This window comes from Hyla sarda, chromosome 1, assembly GCF_029499605.1.
Source record: "Hyla sarda isolate aHylSar1 chromosome 1, aHylSar1.hap1, whole genome shotgun sequence".
NCBI classification, from domain to species: Eukaryota; Metazoa; Chordata; class Amphibia; order Anura; family Hylidae; genus Hyla; species Hyla sarda.
In genome coordinates, this window is record NC_079189.1 from 166,954,344 (window position 1) to 166,976,488 (window position 22,145).

Consider the following 22,145-nt stretch of genomic DNA (forward strand, 5'->3'; position numbering starts at 1 on the left):
TTGTGAAATTAAATGAGAAAGTAAAGATAATGGGATGTTGAGAATTAATAACATCTGCCACATAGACAAAAATAGTACAACCACACAAAGTTAGCTACCTATAATATTATTTAAACTGTTTAAAAATACACGAAGTAGGATAAGGTCCATATAGCTATATCATTACATGGTTATGGTACTCAATGTCCCAAGATGAAATTTAAGGGGGAATCTGATACATTACACGGTGGTCAGGTTTTTTTCATTTACAGAAATCCATCCCAAAATCTATAAGTCATCATAAAGTTACTAAATTGTCTTTCGTAATTTCCTATTCTAATGAATGTTAAGTTTTTTGGATGGATTAGTACTAAATATATAAATATGTTGCAAAACTGATAATGCAAAAGAAAGTAACGTTGAATGAGGATTGCAATTATCTTACTGACAATATAGTATCAGCTTCAGAAAGTTCAAAGCTATAAGAAAAAAAAGACAAATGTATGTATGTATGTATATATATATATATATATATATATATATATATATGCAAACAAGGTAGAACCGCTCACCGCTCCTGCGTCTACTACACGTCCTCGTGCCACGGACACCGGTACCACTCCCGGTTCAATGGAAACCACAAAAGACGACGTCCGGCACTCAGGGAATGGCAGGTAAAAACTTGTATATGGCTTTATTCAAAACGCAATAGGCAGGAAAAAAATCTGACGTGTTTTACATGCTCAGGTGCTTAATCATAGATAGACACACATTCAAAAATACGTGTTAAAATACACATGTGTATTTTAACACGTATTTCTGAATGTGTGTCTATCTACGATTAAGCACCTGAGCGTGCGAAACGTGTCAGAATTTGTCCTGTCTATTGCGTTTTGAATAAAGCCATATACAAGTTTTTACCTGCCATTCCCTGAGTGCCGGACGTCTTCTTTTGTGATTGAGAGAGAGAGATAGAGAGAGAGATAGAGAGAGAGATAGAGAGAGATAGAGATAGAGAGAGATAGAGATAGAGAGAGAGAGAGATAGAGAGAGAGAGATAGAGAGAGAGAGATAGAGAGAGAGAGATAGAGAGAGAGATAGAGAGAGAGAGATAGAGAGAGATAGAGAGAGAGATAGAGAGATAGAGAGAGAGATAGAGAGAGAGATAGAGAGAGAGAGAGATAGATAGAGATAGAGAGATAGGAGATAGAGAGAGATAGATAGAGATAGGGAGAGAGAGAGAGAGAGAGAGAGATAGATAGAGAGAGAGCTCCTCAATGCAATGTTGCCTTCCAATGAATACAAGTACTAGCAACTTTAACAGGCCTGTTAAAAACACTCATACAATACCTCAGAGGGCTTCTGATCTTCATGTTTTGAGATTCTGCCATGTCTTGACCTTGTCTGCTGAGACCAAGATGTAGACAAGCCTGGAAGACAAAACACAACATTTTTTTGAAAGTAATAAAACCATATAGCAAAATTTAAATTCATAAAGCAACATAAGGCAAGATTATTGATGATCTAGAGCAATGTTTCCCCAAGTGCGCTCCTCACATAGCCCCAACAGGTCATGTTTTCAGTTTTTTTTTATTCTTTCCACAAGCAATATAATTATGGTAATTGCATCAGGTATATCCACTATTAAATCCTGCAAATATGACCTGTTGAAGGTACTTGAGGGCTGCTCTCAGGAAACAATGATGTAGACAACTGTCACTGATTCACTCTAGGGCTGGGCGGTATGACCAAATATGTGTATCACGGTATCTTTGTAACTTATGGCGGTTCCACAGTATATATTGGTATTCCCCCCCCCCCCCCCCCCCACCAAAATAAATTATCAGCCCAGCGCTGCGCTGTCCCCATCAGGGTAAATGCTCACTTATCACCCACAAGTGCTGCCCTCCTCATCCTCCTGTTTGTTGCAGGCACTCTATACTGTACGCTGTATCCCTATGCCCGGGCTGCAAAAGGTAAACAAAATTAACTTTAACGCATGTTCCTACGTCGGTCTTACGCTCTTCCTGGGGACGGGATCGTCGGAGAGCCGTCAGCCTATCACCGGCCGCAGCGATGTTCCGCCTCAACCGATGATAGGCTGATGGCTGTCAGACGTTCCCATCCCCAGGAAGCAGGTCCTGACCGGCGGGGAAAGAGAGTTAAAGTTTATCTTGGTTATCTTTTGCAGCCCGGGCATAGGAATACACCATACAGTATAGAGTGTCAACACCGGCGGCCCGCAACAAACAGGAGGACGAGGAGGGCAGCGCTTGCTGGTGATATGCGAGTATTTACCCCGATGGGGACAGCGCAGCGTTGAGCTGATAATTGGGGGGGTTCAGAACAGCGCTCGTGGGTCACATATGATTATGCGCTGGGCTGATAATTAATTCCCTAGGGGGAGGGGCCAAATCGGTATTGCGGTATGGGGAAAAATTCATATTGTGCAGGACAAAAATTTCGGTATTCAGTATGAACCGGTATACTGTCCAGCTCTAATCCACCCACAGGGATCTTTTCACAGTACAGTGAGGGAGATTTATCAAAACCCACTGCAACCAATCAGATAGTTTCTCATTTTATTTTTCAGAGGCCTTCTCAAAAATCAGCCGCAGCCCATACTGACAAATGGGGTCTGTACCAGATATTCTACTGCCTAAAATATGCCCCAGAGTCCATCTCAATTTAACCCCTTAAGGACCACAGGTTTTCCCATTTTTGCACTTCTGTTTTTTCTTCCTCACCTTTTAAAAATAAAAACCAATTTTGCACCTAAAAATCCATATGATGGCTTATTTTTTGCGCCACCAATTCTCTATTGTAATGACATCAGTCATTTTACCCAAAAATCTATGGCGAAATGGGAAAAAAAATCATTGTGCCACAAAATTGAAGAAAAAACGCCATTTTGTAACTTTTGGGTGCTTCCGTTTCTACACAGGCTCATTCTTAGTAGTGCAGCACCGCGATCGCTGCCGCGCGCTATTAGCCCCAGGTCCCGGCTTCAGTTACATGCCGGGACCCACCCGATATGATACAGGGTCACCGTGTGAACCCGCGTTTTATCGCAGGAGCCGGCACAGGATGTAAATATTCGTCCTTGGTCGCTAAGGGGTTAAACTCTCAGTAGAAACATGTTGCAATCTCGCAACAAAATCCGTCCATGTGAATTTAATGGGTCCGCAGAAAATGTGCAATAATGGCAGATTAGAACATTTTCTGTGGAACCATTGAAATCAATGGCAGTAAATATGCTACAGAAACTTCCCAGGCAATATGCCTGTTTGAACATACCCTGAGGGTGCATTCACACGGGTGAATTTGATTGCAAACTCACAGCGCGTTTCCAGCTGTAAGTTTGAATGGGGACGGGCTCTCAATGTGGACTGGGAAAATTGAGCTTTTCCACAGAGGAAATTCCGAATCTGAAAATCTGCTGCAGAGAGCCCATCCCATTCAATCTGTCAGCAGGAAACAATCTGTGAGTTTGCAATCCAATCCGCACACTTAAAAGGTGCACATACACTGTACAGCATTTTTTTTTACAGATAAAACCAGGTGTGGCTTATAATGAAACAACCCCTTATGGACAGAGTCAATTTTCCTTTTTGCAATTAGTTTTTTTACCTCTTCACATTTTAAGGGTCACGCATAATGAATCCGCATCCTATTTTATGCTGCAGATCCGCCGGTGACCCGCCTATAGTGTGCCTCCAGCTGTTGGCACCCCCTGTCCCATCCCCTGGACTGTTCGCAGTGGCAATCTGCAGGCCCCTGTATGGCTGCTTGGAGCGGCGGATTGCCACTACGAGCTGGGTAGGGAGCCGGGCAGGCTATGTGTGACCCTACCCTAAGAAGCATTAACTCTTGCTTTATTTTTCTACAGACCCGCATCCAACTGTACTTTGCAATGGCACTTTATTTTATCATAAAATGTATGGCAAAGCAAAAAAAAAAAAATACATTTTATTTGTAGGGGGGAAATTGAAAAGAGAACTACATTTTCACTCATGCAATCGGCAAAACTAAATATTTTTATTTATTTATGTAAAATGGGAAAATAAGGATGATTTCATTTTTATTAGAGTAAGGTTCTTATTTTATAAGATTACATTTTTTTTATTTTACAGTTTTTAAGCCCCTATAAGGACTTAAGATGAGATCATAATTATATTGCATTCACTCTTCAATGTTACGCTATTGCTACAATGCTACTTTTATTCAAAAGTCTATTATCTAATTTATTTATTTTTTTAAAGAGAATTTACAAAACAAAAAGGACATGCAGGTCCAAAGGAGAAGTGCAATCATTGGATCACACTATAATACACAATAGCAGGTAACAATAGAAATGTTGCACAGCTTCAGATAAGCATAATTAGCACACAGTCAAGAGAGACCTATACTATTAATGTAGAGTTGAAATTTCCTCATTTTGGGCCTGAGCCCCTTCCCAAGAAGCTACATATTGTAAGGCAGTTTGAAATTGCTCCAAAGCCATATTCCGGTGTAGTGGGGACCAAGATATGCCTATCTATCCAAGATCTATTGTTCCATGGTGCAAACGTGCGTAAGAGTAGCAACAACTTCAGCTGTTGAAGGCATATCCGTAGACTTCTACCTACGAGCCAGGGCCAACCTTGCCACAGAGAGTAAATGGAAGGTTATGTTACAAGATGTATAGGTGAGGGAATTAATACCTAAGGATAACAATGCCATACCAGGTCCCCAGGGAACAAATACTATTGTGAGTTGAGATAGGAGAATTTGAACAGGCATGACCACAAAATATGCATGAGGGAACCAAAATCCCCCAGGCATCGCCAGCACATCTGGGACACGATCGGGTACATTTTTGCAAGCCGAAGTGATGTAAGATACCAGCGGTACTGCAATTTTAGGGGATGACTCTAGGTGATTCGTCCAATGAGATAAGTTGGTGGGTAGAGCATATACAAACATCCATTGTTGTGGAGATATTTCAATGCCTAAATCTATTTCCCAATAAGCCTGAAATGTATGCCAGGTAGGAGAAGAGCATGAAGTGTATGAAAGCAGAATGCATAAAGAATAATTCATAGAGACTAGAGCAGCCAGTGTGGCCCCACTTCAGATAAGAAATCAGGTGGCATATGACCAAGTATTTTAAAAAAGTCTCTGGGAGGGAGATTGAATTTACTACTTATGTCACTAAAAAGCAATAGACCCACCCCTTTGCTGATATCCCCTAATTAAGAAATTAGTGCTGGGCGGTATACCGTTTCATACCGAATACCGAAATTTTTGTCCTGCACAATATGAATTTTTCCTATACCGCAATACCGGTTGGGCCCCTCCCCCTCGGGAATGAATGAATTATCAACCCAGCGCTGCGCTGTCCCCACATCGGGGAACTAATCATATGTGACCCATGAGCGCTGTTCTGCTTCAACCCCCCAATTAATTATCAGCCCAGCGCTGCACCGTCCCCATCGGGGAACTAACCACATGTCACCCACAAGCGCTGCCCTCCTGTTTTTTGCGGGCCGCAGGCACTGGAACTCTGTACCCCTATGCCCGGACTGCAAAAGATAAACAAAATAAACTTTAACTCACTTTCCCCCGTTGGAGAGCCGTCAGCCTATCACCGGCCGCAGCGATGTTCCGCCTCGGCCGGTGATAGGTTGAGCGCACTGTCATGTAAGAAGCCGGCGGCCCACAACAAACAGGACGACGAGGAAGGCAGCGCTAGCGGGTGACATGTGATTAGTTTCCCGATGGGGACAGCGCAGCACTGGACTGATAATAAATTGGGGGGGGGGAAATACCCCTTTAAGTAATAAATAACTAATAAATCAGGGCAGTCAAGGACCCCTCTCTCACCGTCATAAACAAAGTGCGGGCTGGAACTCTCACCTTGCTGTTCTGCCAAATGAAGCCCATAAGAAGGGCCTGCAGATGCCAATATACAGAAAGAGGAAAGCGAATAGGAAGGTTGTGAAAGAAGTAGAGGATTTTAGGAAGAAGAATCATTTTGGAGATTCTACCCGTCCATGACACTGTGAATTTAGAGAAGGATGCAATGTCAGCACGCAATTAGGCGGTAAGGGTATCAAGATTGGATGCCAGTAAGGAAGCAGGTAAGTGGATACCTAAATATGTAATGAAGATATCTGCCCGGACAAAGGGGTATTGTGCAGCCAGTAATGCCAGGGGAAGATATATAAATGGGCATCAGGGTGGACTAGGATAAGTTCAGTTTATAATAACTAGCTGCACTAAAGGATGTCATAACAGCCATGATAGCAGATTTATGAAGGTTTGTAACCGATATAAGTACATCATCAGAAAACAATCCAATGCGGTGATCAGAAGCAACAATTTGTACCGCATTAATGTCTGGAGAATCCCGGATACGCTGAGTGAGTGGCTTAATCACCAATACAAAGATAGGAGGATAAAGGGGGCAACCGTGACGTGTGCCATTGGTGATTGAAAAACTCTTGGTTAATGCCCCTCCAGTAAAAATCCTCACAGATAGCTTAGAGTACAGTGCCATAAGTGTCTCAATCAACGGTTGCGGGAAGCCAAACTTCATCAAAACCGCTTGTAGGCATCCCCAATGGACACGATGGAATGCTTTCTCCGTATCCAGTGAAAGGAGCCGAGAAGGCATTCGATCATGTGCTGCTTTAGCAATAACATTAAGGAATAATCTGGTGCAATCTTGGGATTGGCTGAAGTTTTGCCTTCCCTGGTGCAATCTAGGAAAGGCAAAAACTTCAGCTAATAAATACACAAAAATAGTCATTCAAGTAAGAAATTACAAAAATGTAAATACTTTATAATAATATAAAACAACAGGTATCACCCAGGTACTGTCCAAAGCAGGAATAAATCTCCATACCAAACCTCTCCTGCGCTGGACAGTTCCTGACATGGACAGATGTGTCAGCAGAGAGCACTGTGGTCAGACAGAAAACAACTATACAACTTCCTCTGCAGCATACAGCAGCTGATAAGTACAGAAAGGATTAAGATTTTTATATAGAAGTAATTTCCAAATCTGTTTAACTTTTTGGCACCAGTTGATTTAAAAAAAAAATTAGTTTTGCACCAAAGTACGGACAAATCGGAAGGTGAATGGCAGATAGGAAAGCAGAGATAGCAGATGCAGTGGGTTGTGGAGTATGTTCAGAGGAGCTCAGATTGTATAAGTCAGCAAAGGAGTCTGCGATCCCCCCGGGATAATGAATTTTTCCTTCAGCGGGTGTATTAAGGAAACAAATCCTACTCTGCTGCTCTCTAAACTTCAGCTGTCTAGCCAAAAAGGCCTCGGGTGTGTTGGCATGCCAATAGAAATTAAGTTTCATACTAAGTTGGGCAAGATCAAATTTATACAGGTCTAGTTTATGGAGTTCGGCAGCCACAGAGGAGATACGGGTTTCAATCTGCCGAGTATGCACCATTATTTTCTGCCTCTGCAAATCAGCAAGCTCAGACTGAAGGGAGAGTTTCTTGCTAGTCATAGATTTTTTGTAGAACGCCACTTGACTTATAATTTAGCCTCGTATAGTTGTTTTAAAAGCACACCACAGCATGGATTCAGAAGACATTGTACCTTTATTAACAGGGCTGTGGAGTCGGAGTCAGAGTCGGAGTCGAAGAGTCGGAGGAAATTTTGGGTACCTGGAGTCTGAGTCGGCAAACAATGCACCGACTCAGACTCCTACTAAATTTAGATTGGAATAAAAAATAAAATAAAAAAAAGCAAGTTTGAATGTCCCAATTCACAAAAAGTTATAATTAATGAATTCTCTACTAAAAGAATAAAAGATCAATGCATGCAGTGCCTCATGTAACCGCAAAACGAACACGTAGTGACTGTGAAGAAGCATGCTTTTCATGTGCTTTACTATTTGGCACACAACTCACAATTAGGAGCGGCAATACTTATACTTTCCATAGTGTTGTGTCCTGCTGTTAAAGGGAACCCTCTCACTGATAAGGGATTAAGGAAATATGTTTTTTGCAGGACTAGAGACACTTGCATAAGTGAAGGGAATGGAGGGTCAATAGTTCAAGACTGAAGCTGTAAACCATTGGAAAAACTGCTGCCATTCAGTTAAGGCTATAAAAACTTGTAAACTCGATTGTTAGCTTAAAGGGGTACTCCGCCCCTAGACATCACGAGGGGCGGAGCCGTGATGTAGCGATGCTCCGGCCCCTGTATCGCCCGTCATTACGCACAGAGCGAACTCGCTCTGTGCAGCAATGATAGTGCGGTGCTGCATCGGCGATCTCGGGGGTCCCCAGCAGCGGGACCCCAGCGATCTGACATCTTATCCCCTATCCTATGACGGGCGATACAGGGGCCGGAGCATCATTACATCACGGCTCCACCCCTCATGATGTCACGGCCCGCCCACTCAATACAAGTCTATGGGAAGGGGCGTGGGGTCATCACGCCCCCTGCCATTGACTTGCATTAAGGGGACGGGCCCTGATGTCACGAGGGGCGGAGCCATGACATCACACTGCTCCATCCCCTGTATCGCCCATCATTACGCACAGAGCGAACTCTCTCTGTGTAGTAATGAAAGTGCGGTGCTGCAGTGGCGATCCCGGGGGTCCCAAGCAGCAGGACCCCGGCGATCTGACATCTTATCCCCTATCCTTTGGATAGGGGATAAGATGTCTAGGGGCGGAGTACCCCTTTAACCCCTTAAGGACCAAGGGCGTACAGGTACGCCTTTGCTCCCTGGTACTTAAGGACCAAGGGCGTACCTGTACGCCCGTGGGAATTTCGGTCCCCGCCGCGCGCCGGGCGGGGATCGCGCCGGGGTGACTGCTGATATCTATCAGCAGGCACCCCGTGCAAATGCCCAGGGGGGTCATTAGACCCCCCCCATGTCGGCGATCGGCGCAAATCGCAAGTGAATTCACACTTGCGATTTGCGCCGATTCCGGGTCATATGGGTCTATGGTGACCCGGAATAGAAGGGGGATCGCGGGTGTCCTAGACACCCACGATCCCCCTGTAGCGATAGGAGTGAGGTGGCAGGGTTGCCACCCCTCCTATCTCTGCTATTGGTGGTCTAGACGCGACCACCAATAGCAGATCGGGGGCGGAGGGGTTTACTTTCGGTTTCCCCGTCCTGCCCACCCACAATAGGCGGGGCAGGATGGGGAAACCGACAGGGACCGGCGCCAAAGATCCACTTACCCATCGGCGGCGGCAGTGGCGGCAGCGGGCAACGATCGGCGGAAGAAGAGGACCGCGACGCAGCTCCCTGGATCCAACGGAAGCCGGTGAGTTACTTATAGTGGTCTCTAAACTGTAACCCTCCAGATGTTGCAAAACTACAACTCCCAGCATGCCCAGAGAGCTGTTTAGGCTTGCTGGGAGTTGCAGTTTTGCAACAGCTGGAGGTCTACAGTTTGAGACCACTGCAAAGTGATCTCTATACTGTGCACCTCCAGATCTTGCAAAACTACAACTCCCAGCATGCCCAGACAGCAGTTTGCTGTCTGGGCATGCTGGGAGTTGTAGTTTTGCAACATCTGGAGGTCCACAGTTTGGAGACCACTATGCAGTGGTCTCTAAACTATAGCTCTACAGATGTTGCAAAACTGCAACTCCCAGCAAGCCTAAACAGCAAACAGCTGTCTCTGCATGCTGGGAGTTGTAGTTGCGATCCCTCCAGCTGTTGCATAACTACATCTCCCAGCATGCCTTTCGGCGATCAGTACATGCTGGGAGTTGAAGTTTTGCAACAGCTGGAGGCACACTGGTTGGAAAATACTGAGTTAGGTAACAGAACCTAACTGAAGGTTTTCCAACCAGTGTGCCTCCAGCTGTTGCAAAAGTACAACTCTAAGCATGCACGGTCTGTCAGTACATGCTGGGAGTTGTAGTTTTGAAACAGCTGGAGGTTTGCCCCCCCATGTGAACGTACAGGGTACATTCACACTGGCGGGTTTACAGTAAGTTTTCTGCTTCAAGTTTGGGCTGTGGCAAATTTTTCACCGCAGTGCAAACTCCTAGCAGTAAATTCACTGTAAACCCGCCAGTGTGAATGTACCCTAAAAACACTACACTTACACATAATAAAGAGTAAAACACAACATATACACCCCCTTACACTGTCCCCCTAATAAAAAATAAAAAACGTATTGTACAGCAGTGTTTCCAAAACAGAGCCTCCAGCTGTTGCAAAACAACAACTCCCAGCATTTCCGGACAGCCACTGACTGTCCAGGCATGCTGGGAGTTTAGCAACAGCTGGAGGCACCCTGTTTGGGAATCACTGGCGTAGAATACCCCTATGTCCACCCCTGTGCAATCCCTAATTTAGTCCTCAAATGCGCATGGCGCGCTCTCACTTCGGAGCCCTGTCGTATTTCATGGAAACAGTTTAGTGCCACATATGGGGTATCTCCGTACTCGGGAGAAATTGCGTTACTAATTTTGGGGGCTTTTTTTCCTTTTACCCCTTATAAAAAAGAAAAGTTGGGGTCTACACCAGCCTGTTAGTGTAAAAAAAAATTTTTTTTTACACTAACATGCTGGTGTTGTCCTTTACTTTTTATTTTCACGGGAGGTAAAAGGAAAAAAAGACCCCCAAAATTTGTAACGCAATTTCTCCTGAGTATGGAGATACCCCATATGTAGGCGTAAAATGCTCTGTGGACGCACAACAAGGCTCAGGAGTGAGAGCGCACCATGTACATTTGAGGCCTAAATTGGCGATTTGCACAGGGGTGGCTGATTTTACAGTGGTTCTGACATAAACACAAAACAATAAATACAGACATGTGACCCCATTTTGGAAACGACACCCCTCACGGAACGTAACAAGGGGTATAGTGAGCCTGAACACCCCACAGGTGTTTGACAAATTTTCATTAAAGTTGGATGGGAAAATGAAAAAAAAAAAAATGTTTTCACTAAAATGCTGGTGTTACCCAAAATTTTTCATTTTCACAAGGGAAAATAAAAAAAAGCCCCCCAAAATTTGTAACCCAATTTCTTCTGAGTAAGAACATACCCCATAAGTGGATGTAAAGTGCTCTATGGGTGCACTACAATACTCAGAAGAGAAGGAGCGCCATTGGGATTTTGAAGAGAAAATTTGTCCGGAATTGAAGGCCACTTGTGTTTACAAAGCCCCCATGGTACCAGAACAATGGACCCCCCCATATGTGACCCCATTTTGGAAACTACACCCCTCATGTAATGTAATAAGGGGCGCAGTGAGCATTTACGCCCCACAGGTGTCTGACAGATTTTTGGAACAGTGATCCGTGAAAATGAAAAATGTAATTTTCCATTTGCACAGCCCACTGTCCCAAAGATCTGTCAAACGCCAGTGGGGTGTAAATGCTCACTGCACCACTTATTAAATTCTGTGAGGGGTGTAGTTTCCAAAATGGGGTCACATGTTGGGGGGGTCCACTGTTCTGGCACCACGGGGGGGCTTTGTAAATGCACATGGCCCCTGACTACCATTCCAAACGAATTCTCTTTCCAAAAGCTCAATGGTGCTCCTCCTCTTCTGAGCATTGTAGTTCGCCCGTAGTGCACTTCAGGTCCACTTATGGGGTACCTCCATACTCAGAAGAGATGGTGTTACAAATTTGGGGGGGTATTTTCTGCTATTAACCCTTGCAAAAATGTGAAATTTGGGGGGAAACACACATTTTAGTGAAAAAAAAAATATATATTTTTTTACATATGCAAAAGTCATGAAACCCGTGTGTGGTATTAAGGCTCACTTTATTCCTTGTTACGTTCCTCAAGGGGTCTAGTTTCCAAAATGGTATGCCATGTGTTTTTTTTTTTTTGCTGTTCTGGCACCATAGGGGCTTCCTAAATGCGACATGCCCCCCGAGCAAAATTTGCTCTCAAAAAGTCAAATATCACTCCTTCTCTTCGGAGCATTGTAGTTCGCCCGTAATGCACTTCATGCCAACTTATGGGGTACCTCCATACTCAGAAGAGATGGGGTTACAAATTTTGGCGGGTATTTTCTGCTATTAACCCTTGCAAAAATGTGAAATTTGGGGGGAAACACACATTTTAGTGAAATTTTTTTTTATTTTTTTTACATATGCAAAAGTCGTGAAACACCTGTGGGGTATTAAGGCTCACTTTATTCCTTGTTACGTTCCCCAAGGGGTCTAGTTTCCAAAATGGTATGCCATGTGGGTTATTTTTGCTGTTCTGGCACCATAGGGGCTTCCTAAATGCAACATGCCCCCCAAAAACCATTTCTGAAAAACGTACTCTCCAAAATCCCCTTGTCGCTCCTTCGCTTCTGAGCCCTCTACTGCGCCCGCCGAACACTTTACATAGACATATGAGGTATGTGCTTACTCGAGAGAAATTGGGCTACAAATATAAGTATACATTTTCTCCTTTTACCCCTTGTAAAAATTCAAAAATTGGGTTTACAAGAACATGCGAGTGTAAAAAATTAAGATTGTGAATTTTCTCCTTCACTTTGCTGCTATTCCTGTGAAACACCTAAAGGGTTAAAATGCTGACAATGTCATTTTGAATACTTTGGGGGGTGCAGTTTTTATAATGGGGTCATTTGTGGGGTATTTCTAATGGGAAGACCCTTCAAATCCACTTCAAACCTGAACTGGTCTCTGAAAAAAAGCGAGGTTCAAAATTTTGTGAAAAATTGGAAAAGTGCTGCTGAACTTTGAAGCCCTCTGGTGTCTTCAAAAAGTAAAAACACGTCAATTTTATGATGCAAACATAAAGTAGACATATTGGAAATGTGAATAAAATAAAAAAATATTTTGAATATCCATTTTCCTTACAAGCAGAGAGCTTTAAAGTTAGAAAAATGCAAAATTTTCAAATTTTTCATCAAATTTTGGGATTTTTCACCAAGAAAGGATGCAAGTTACCACAAAATTTTACCACTATGTTAAAGTAGAATATGTCACGAAAAAACAATCTCGGAATCAGAATAATAACTAAAAGCATTCCAGAGTTATTAATGTTTAAAGTGACAGTGGTCAGATGTGCAAAAAACGCTCTGGTCCTAAGGTGTAAAATGGCCTGGTCCTTAAGGGGTTAAACTTGACTATGGGATTCTACTAGGGAAATCATGTTTTATAATAATAATAAATGCCCCTTCCTGGATCCTCCCACTGCCCTATCTTCAGCAGCATATCCGCACACAAACTGTTCAATACAGTAGACTGTTGGCTTCCCAGCCAGTAGTCCTGTGGTAATGACATGTATGTTGCCTTTCTTTCCTTCAAGGAATGTATAAAATACATTCACATATTAATACAGAGGAGTCAGAGTCGGGGAGTCGGAAGCACAGAAAACTCCGGAGTCTGAGTTGGAGTCTGAGCCGGAACATTTATCTACCGACTCCACAGCCCTTTTTATTAAAAGGTAAAATTCGATTTAATTTGCGATTGCAGCTTGTCTTTAAAATCCTGTTTATGAAGAACATAAGGGCTAGCTCTCCAGAGTCTCTGAGAGGCTTTCGCCATAGAATCGCGGAGGGTAAGTACAATGGGGGCGTGATGTAACCAGGTTATAGTGTTATTATCAGAATGGTATTCAACATCCAATAGGGGGCCACTAACAAGGTAGTAGTCTATGCGGGTGTATATTTTGTGAAGATCTGAATAGAATGTAAAATCAGCATCCGTAGGGTACATAACCCTCCAGTCATAGTTGAAACTGTTTTTTGTGGTCTTTTCAATTGATCTCCCAGATTAAGATGTACAATGAGCACATGGAGTATGCCCTCAGGGGGGTATATTGGAGAAGAGTCCAACATACTTGCAGTGACTAATCCAGAATATAAGGCACAAAAAGGTAGGATATTCTTAGGGTGTCCCAGACTATTGCAAGACAGATAAAATATAATGCATCGGTGCGAATCCGATACTGTTCTTATGAGGTCACTTATATCACCTATAAAAAAAAGTTACACAGTTTTGCGCTTCTTGTGGGTTACTGTGGTCCCCTTTACAGGTATGTGAGAGGGTTCCTTGTTCAGGCGATCCATGCTCAGCAGGCATAGCAGTTCAAAGTCCCCAATCACAACAGAACTGGAGAAGGGCTTGAGGAGAGGATGCTATATGTTTAGCACCATTGTAGCTGACAATCACCTTTACCAGGAAGTCCCATTTATAGCTAATGGAATGTTCGCAAAGCAATTGAATCCCTCATGCCGCCTCGCCAGAGTGGATGCAAACAAGTCTGCAAAGATGGAAAGATTTACAAAATGATCTGGTAGTTGCCCAGGGTTCCGGGCTGCGAATATTCTTTTCTACTTAATGTGAAAGAAGTTTACACGAAGGACAGTATCTCTTGGGGAGGATGAAGCAACAGATTTCAGCTTAGGAAGCCTATGTGCCCTGTCCAAGAGAAGATCCTGTCTGGCAATAATGTGGATAAATAATCCACAAATAACTCTAAGTCCTCTGTCTTAACTTCCGCAGGGATACCACTGACCCACAGATTGTTCGATCGATCCTCCATGTCAGCTATCTTAAGCGCCTCAACTTAAGGCTCCATAGAACCAAGTCTACCACTACGTTATGAGGGGAAATGAGCTCCCCCATCTTATTCTTAATATGTGATGTGTGAGACCCTAAAGCATGCTGGCTACAGCGGTTTGCAGGTCTGACTGGAAAGATGCCTGTAGGTCAGTAAGCAGGAGTCCCATGGTAGCCTCTGATATAGGGGCAGAAAGGTCTGCAAGAGAAACTGGCTGCATGCCAAATAAGGCTGGCTGTGGGCTCCCATCCGGAGTGGAGCAATGGCACAAGACCGGGGAAGAACTTGAGCGGCACCATCTTGAGAGTGCTCAGAAGCTGAGAAGAAGCTGTGAAGTTTGACTGGACTTTTCTTCTTGCGCAGGATGTAGTCATCTTCAAATTGAAGCAGGTGATGCTAGATGTTAATTGCTGAGCAACAAGCCGGGTCAGTTGCAGTCTGCCGCTTTATAAGCCGTTACAGACAGAGCCCTGCACTTAAGCGCGTGCCACCATGACTAGCTAGCCATGCCCCCCCCCCGGCTTGTTTAGAGACCACCAACATTGACATGTTTGACATTAAAGCACAATGTCAATTGGCGAAAACATAGCATGCCAGAGCAGACAACTCATACTGTCAGGCAGTGAGACTAGTGGATTTATGAACAGAATGTATGTCACTAAGATATGATGGGATCCTATTAGGAGGTTTCAAAAACAGATTTATCAAAGGTGCCCAAAACTCCATGAATACTAGAGACTGGTGGCTTGGAATGCTTTTTCATTTGAGAGCTACTGTGAACAATTGGCTACATTGGTTTAACTCCCAGATGACAACTTCTGGAAAGTTATTTTTCTGTCAGCATTGCTGGTTTTTAGACATCTGTGAGCACTTTTCAAGACATTCTTTGTGCAGCTACTCATCCCAGTAAACATGTTCTCGGGAATATCAGATTATATTTGCTGTACTGCTAGCATCTCAAACTGAAACCAAACTGAAATATGATCTTCACTCTATTTCTACCCTTTTCACAGCACTGATAAATGCTACTGTTTAGAGTTATGCAAATATGGAGTCATACTGTTTTGAAATATCTCAGGAATTTCAAATTACATGGAGACCGTCACGCCCATTCCCATAGACATTTATTGAGGGGGCGGAGCGTGTCATCGCAATACCCTAGCCCCTGTGTCGCCCGTCATCAAGCACTACTACTACTTTAACACCTTAAGGACCAAGGATGCACCGGTACACCCTTGGACTTTGGTGCTTAACCCCTTAAGGGCTGAGCGTTTTTCTACTTTCGCTTTTTCCTCCTTACATTTTAAAAATCATAAACCTTTCTATTTTTCACCTACAGACCCATATGATGCCGCAAAATATAATAATCAGAATGTACTTTATTAGAAAAATTCATAAACACATAATTGGCAATCCCACCCTCCCCAATTAAAAACAATTACACATAGGACAGATTAAAATAATAGATGGGAGAACATCCTGAACAGTCTAAATGATAAAGACTACCCATAAACTCTCTCTAGGTATATCTCTACATATTCTCCCACAGAATTAATATGGTAAGACTGAGGCATGGAGAAAGACTAGTACCAATGGATCATATAGATTGAGCACTCAAAGTGCAATATATAATAAGGTGGCTAGTTCAGAGCTAGATACAGACAGTGGGTAATGGGCATTACACATGCAAATACACAGGTGACAAAACAATAAGGTAACAGTCACAATAACTCTAGGAGGAAGCATAGCCAAACGCGTCGGAGTGTTAGGTGGGGGAACATCCTGGAGTAACCTCTACTGCTATATATTGGTCTGTATTATGAGCGCTTTATTGTGACTGTTACCTTATTGTTTTGTCACCTGTGTATTTGCATGTGTAATGCTGTATCTAGCTCTGCACTAGCCACCTTATTATATATTGCACTTTATTGAGTGCTCAATTTTATGACGTTACATGTGTGGCATATAGTATTTGAAACTCATCTTACAAGTGCTGTTTTACCGTTATTGGGCAACGTGCAAATATATATATATATATATATATATATATATATATATACACACACACACATACAGGGATGTATTTTTCTTTAATGCCGGTGTGAGGCGCTGGAGCCAATGCAAGTCTACACCTCACACCGGCGCTCAGAGTGTATGGAGGGGCCGGTGTGAGGTGAGATTTCCGAACCGTTGCTGTGCAGTCTGTCCTCCTTCACACACAGAAATACTCCCCAGCCCCGTGCAGTGCGTCCTCTCCTCTCTCTCTTTCTTTATTTGTTATAGGGCAAGTACTTTGAAGGTTTATATATTATGTATGGCGTCTTGCCAATCTGTTGAGGGTTATTGGCATCCTTTGTGTGTTTTTAGTCCTATGTTGTAGGTAATATTAGACCCATATGATGGCTTGTTTATTGCGCCACTGATTGTACTTTGTAATGACATCAGTCATTTTACCAAAAACTCTGTCAAAACGAACACATTTTTTTTAGGTCACTTTATTAAATCATTTTTGGTATATTAAAGGGTAGCTCCCACCATCCTATTTTTTTTTTTTTTTTGCTAGCCCGTCCCCCCCCCCCCTACGGCACTAGCCCGTTCCCTCCTCCCCCCCCCCGCCCCGCATACCCCGTTCCCTCATCACACTTGCAGTTACTGCAGAGTCTGGCAGCGGGCGTGCAGGGACAGCGGCGGCAACGAGGCGGCGGCGATGTGCGGGAGTGGCCTCCCAACCAGTGGCCGGGGAGCCAATGCGCTCGCTCCCGCCTGTCTGATTGACAGGCAGGGAGCGAGTGCCGCCTAACTGAAAAAGGACTGATTGCCACTCCAAAATCAGTCCTTTTTCAGTGGCCGGTTTTTAAATGTAAATTAAACCTTTTTAATGAAAAAAAAAATAATAAAAGTATATTAGCAATATGTTGTAGTACATAAGTACTACAACATATCAAAAAATAAAGTTGGTGACAGTGCCCATTTAAGTATGCCATTGACCGTGCAGTTTAACTAACCATATATTTTAATAGATGTGGCTGGCTACTGACAGCAGCCAACATTCACTGTGCTGAAGAGAGCGCAGCTCCTGTGCTTGCTTCAAAGTTACTTAACACGTCAGGGCATACAGGTACACCCTGGTGCATTAAGGCCCAGGGGAGAAGGGTGTAACTGTACGCCCTGCATCCTTTAGTGGTAAAAGAAGAGCCATATGCATTTCTGTCTCATTTCAGAAAATTTCCATTCATTGGTTTCAAAATTTCCAGAAATCTTACATCTTTAATTCAGTTTTAATTTTAAAACAAACAAATCAAATGGCCTAAGGCCTCTTTCACACTATGAAATAGTTCCGTTTAGGAACTTCCGTCACAAGTTACGTCACTATATCGGGGAAAACCTGCCGTTACAAAACCCCTGACGGCCATGACTAAATCGCATTGCAGACTATGGGGGTTTTGTAACTGCTCGTTTGCACCCGTATATGCCCGTAATTCATTACGGACGTGATACAGTAACGGGACATCGTGGCGGAAAAATTACTACATGCAGTAATTTTTCCGCCACGATGTCCCGTCACTGTATCATGTCCGTAATTAATTACGGGCATATACGGGTGCAAACGGGCAGTTACAAAACCCCATAGGCTGCAATGCGATTTAGTGGCGGCCGTCAGCGGTTTTGTAACGCCAGGTTTTCCCCGATATAGTGACGTAACTCGTGATGGAAGTTCCTAAACGGAACTATTTTATAGTGTGAAAGAGGCCTAAGTGTACATAGTAGCTAGGGCACCATGATATATCACAAATGCAACCTAAATCGCAATATTAGCGGCCCATGTGCACCAGCCAAATGCAGTGATTAATACCTTGCCTTGGGCCCAGCTCCTGTCTGTCACTATTTCGGTGGTAGTCTTGCCCCCATGTGCATCCAGGTGTCTGCTACCTCCCAGTAGTGCTTTGCACTGGGAGGGAATGATCTTTCGCTTGTTCAAGTCACTTCCTTCCAGCACTCTAGGGTATACGCAGCACAGACGCATAGTAGGAAATTACGCCAAAGAGAAGTCCTGGACTCCAAGTATGGAATCGCTAAATCCAGTCCAGGTATATACAGGATATGAAATAGGGAGAATTGAAGTTCATCTCTTCATGGAATGGAGGATAAAGGACATGAAATGGAGATTGTACATGGAAGGGAAGGGATTCGGACATGAAATGGAGGGAATTTCACTATTGGTTTATTATATTGCTATCGAATATTGAAATACTTACTTTACTAATCGCAATATGACATTGCCCCACATCGTGCAGCTCTAGTGGCTGACCAATCAGATTGCTTCTTTCATTTTTGAAGGGCCTCTAAACAATAAAAGAGGCGATCTGATTGGTTGCTATGGGCAACTCAGCAACTTTTCCTCTGGACAGGTTTTGCTAAATATCCCCCAAGACAGAGACAGAGAGAGAGACAGACACAGACAGAGAGAGAACGTTCAGGAAAAATCTGCAGAATTTAACCTGTTAATGACTGAGGGCGTATGGATACGCCCATGGGAATTCCGGTCCCCGCCCCTAGCCGGTTGGAGACCGGATCGGGATGCCTGCTGAAATCATTCAGCAGGCATCCCGGCACATCGCCGAGGGGGGTCCTGAGACCCCCCCCCCATGTCGGCGATCGGATAAAATCGCATGTCAATTCAGACATGCGATTTTCTCCAATTTCAGGATGATCGGGTCTCTGGTGACCCGATCACCCAGAAAATAGGGATGATCGGAGTTGTCAGTGACAGCCCCGATCATCCTAAGGGATAGGAGTGTGCTCACAGTGCTGCAATCTCCTCCTATCCCCTGCCATTAGAGGGGGGGGGGGGGGGGGGGGGAAGAAGATGGAGGCCTTTACCTGGGGACCAGATGCGTGGGGCCCGGCGATCATCGGAGACATCAGCGGAGATCACGGCACAGGTAGGGAATAGACGGTGGGGGGAGGGGGGAGAAATAAAAGTAAAGTGATCTTTACTGTGGCAACCACTAGGAAGGCCGGGCTGCAACATCTGGAGGGTCACAGTTTGGTGCCCAAACGGTAGCCCTCCAGATGTTGCCAAACTACAACTCTCAGTATGCCTAGACCGCCCAGGCATGCTGGGAGTTGTAGTTCTGTAACATCTGCCCCTTCCGATTCAGCAATTTTCATGAAATTTTTGAAAATTGCTGCTCTACTATGAAGCCCTCTAATTTTTTCAAAAAGTAAAAATATGTCCATTTTATGATGCAAACATAAAGTGGACATATTGTATTTGAGAAGAAAAATAAAATGTATCTGGAATATCCATTTTCCTTATAAGCAGAGAGCTTCAAAGTTAGAAAAATGCAAGAAAGAATGCAAGTAACGCCGAAAATTTACCACCAAAATAAAGTAGAATATGTCACAAAAAAAACTCTCAGAATCAGAATATTCGGTAAAAGCATTTTAGAGTTATTAACGCTTAAAGTGACGGTGGTCAGAATTGCGAAAAAGGGCTCAGTCCTTACGGTGAAAAAGGGCTCAGTCCTTAAGGGGTTAAAGGGGTACTCCAGTGGCAAACAATATCTCTCAACTGGTGCCAGAAAGTTAACCCCTTAAGGACCAAGCTAATTTTCATCTTAACCCGATAACGACCATGGACGAGTATAGACGTCCAGGTTGGCGGGCGTTCCCGCACCTGGACGTCTATACTCGTCCATTCTTCTCGTGGGTGCTGCCCAGTGCACCCACGAGATCGCGGCAGGGACTCGGCTGTATCACACAGCCGGGACCCTGCTGCACTGCCAGGACCGAAGTAAACTTCGGTCCCGGCAGTTTTAACCCTTACAGCCGCGGTCGGAAGTGACCGTGGGCTGTAAGTGTTATGACAGAGGGAGGGGGCTCCCTCTGTCTCCTCTGCAGCACCCCGCATTGCGATCGCGGGGTGCTGCGTGTAATATGCGGCTGGCCGGGCCCTGCCGGGAGTGAAGTTCACTTCACTCCCGACAGTTTAACCCTTACAGCCACGGTCAGAAGTGACCGTGCGCTGTAAGGAGTTCTGACAGAGGGAGGGGGCTCCCTCTGTCTCTCCTGCAGCACCCCGGAGCATCACGGGGTGCTGCTGCATACCTGGGCAGCCGGGGGTCCTACAAAGACCCCCAGGTCTGCCCTGGGTATTGCCTGCTAGTGAAATATGCTGCCTGCTAGTGAAAACTGGCAGGCAGCATATAACTGCAATGCTTTGGAATACTAAGTATTCCAAAGCATTAAAAAGTGTAAAAATAAATAAATAAAATAAAAGTGTAAAAATAAATAAATAAAATAAAAGTGTAAAAATAAATAAATAAAATAAAAGTGTAAAAATAAATAAAAATGTAATAAAAGTGTAAATATATATATAAAATACATTTATTAAATGAATCTAATAAAAAAAAAAAAACATAATGTGTAGGATCGCATTGGTGGACATCCGCAGCATGTAATATGCTGCGGATGTCCGCCACGTGATCCTACACATTATGCAGCAGTCACGGTAATGAGCTCGCTGCTGCAGCTGGGTAGCTTTGTGCGTCCACTCATAGCGGCGGATTTTCCGCCAGCAGTCATGAGCGGACACACTGAGCTACCCAGCCGCAGCAGGAATGGATATATTCGCCATGAGCGGGTGCTTATTCCCACAACATGGCGGATATATCCATCAGGAGCCTTAACTGTCACAGACAGACGCGTTATACTGCCAGCCGACCAGCCAACAACTTGTAGGGGTGCGGTATATAAATGAGGTCACTTGTGGGGGTGGGGGTACTGTTCTGCCCTGAAAGCCAAATGGCGCTCCTCTCCTTCTGAGTCCTACCACGCGGCCAAGGAACCATATATGGCCAAAGCGGGGGTATTTCCGAACATGGGACAAGCAGCTAAATAAAATATAGGGTGCATTTCTTTCAATATCAGAAGTGATGTACAAAAAATATGCCCCCCAAATGATGCATTTGTGAAAAATTTAAATTTTCGAATTTTTAACACTGACTTTGCAATAATTCCTGCCAAAAAACTATGGTGTTAAAATACTCACTGTACCCCCTAGCAAATACCTTGAGGGGTCTAGTTTTTAAAATGGGGTCATTTGGGGGGGGGGTGTTCCTATGTTCTACTACCATTTAATTTCTGCAAACCTTGCAAAAAATTTATAAAAAATTAATAAAAAGTAAAACCTAATCAAAAGTGGTACTGATAAAACTACAGATCATGGCGCAAAAAATGAGCCCTCATATCGCCCAATATACGGAAAAATTTGAAAGTTATAGGTGGTCAAAATAGGGCAATTTCAAACATACTAATTTTGTTAAAATGGTTTGAGATTTTTTTTTTAAGCGGTACAATTATAGAAAAGCATATAATGATGGGTATCATTTTAATCGTATTGACCCACAGAATAACGAAAACATGTCCTTTTTACTGGAAAGTGTACAGCGTGAAAACAAAACCTTCCAAAATTTGCAAAATTTCGGTTTTCTTTTCAATTTTCCCACATAAGTAATATTTGTTTGGTTGCAACGTACATTTTATGGTAAAATAAGTGATGTAGTTACAAAGTAAAATGGGTGACGCAAAAAACAAGCCCTCATATGGGTCTGTGGATGGAAATATAAGAGAGTTATGA

At 43.7% G+C, this 22,145-nt stretch overlaps 2 protein-coding genes across 11 annotated transcripts in view; one reads left to right on the forward strand and one right to left on the reverse strand.

Moving 5' to 3' along the window:
- The window catches only part of SCLT1 (sodium channel and clathrin linker 1), a 304,861-nt gene that overhangs the window by 258,957 nt on the left and 23,759 nt on the right, over window positions 1-22,145 (forward strand). The gene's annotated exons all lie outside the window — the stretch shown is intronic.
- The window catches only part of JADE1 (jade family PHD finger 1), a 147,973-nt gene that overhangs the window by 61,945 nt on the left and 63,883 nt on the right, over window positions 1-22,145 (reverse strand). For all 10 annotated transcript variants that reach the window (XM_056563460.1, XM_056563424.1, XM_056563420.1 and 7 more), the window contains exon 3: window positions 1,330-1,409. In XM_056563460.1, the coding sequence (XP_056419435.1) occupies window positions 1,330-1,409 (80 nt within the window). The remainder of the gene's footprint in view (window positions 1-1,329; window positions 1,410-22,145) is intronic.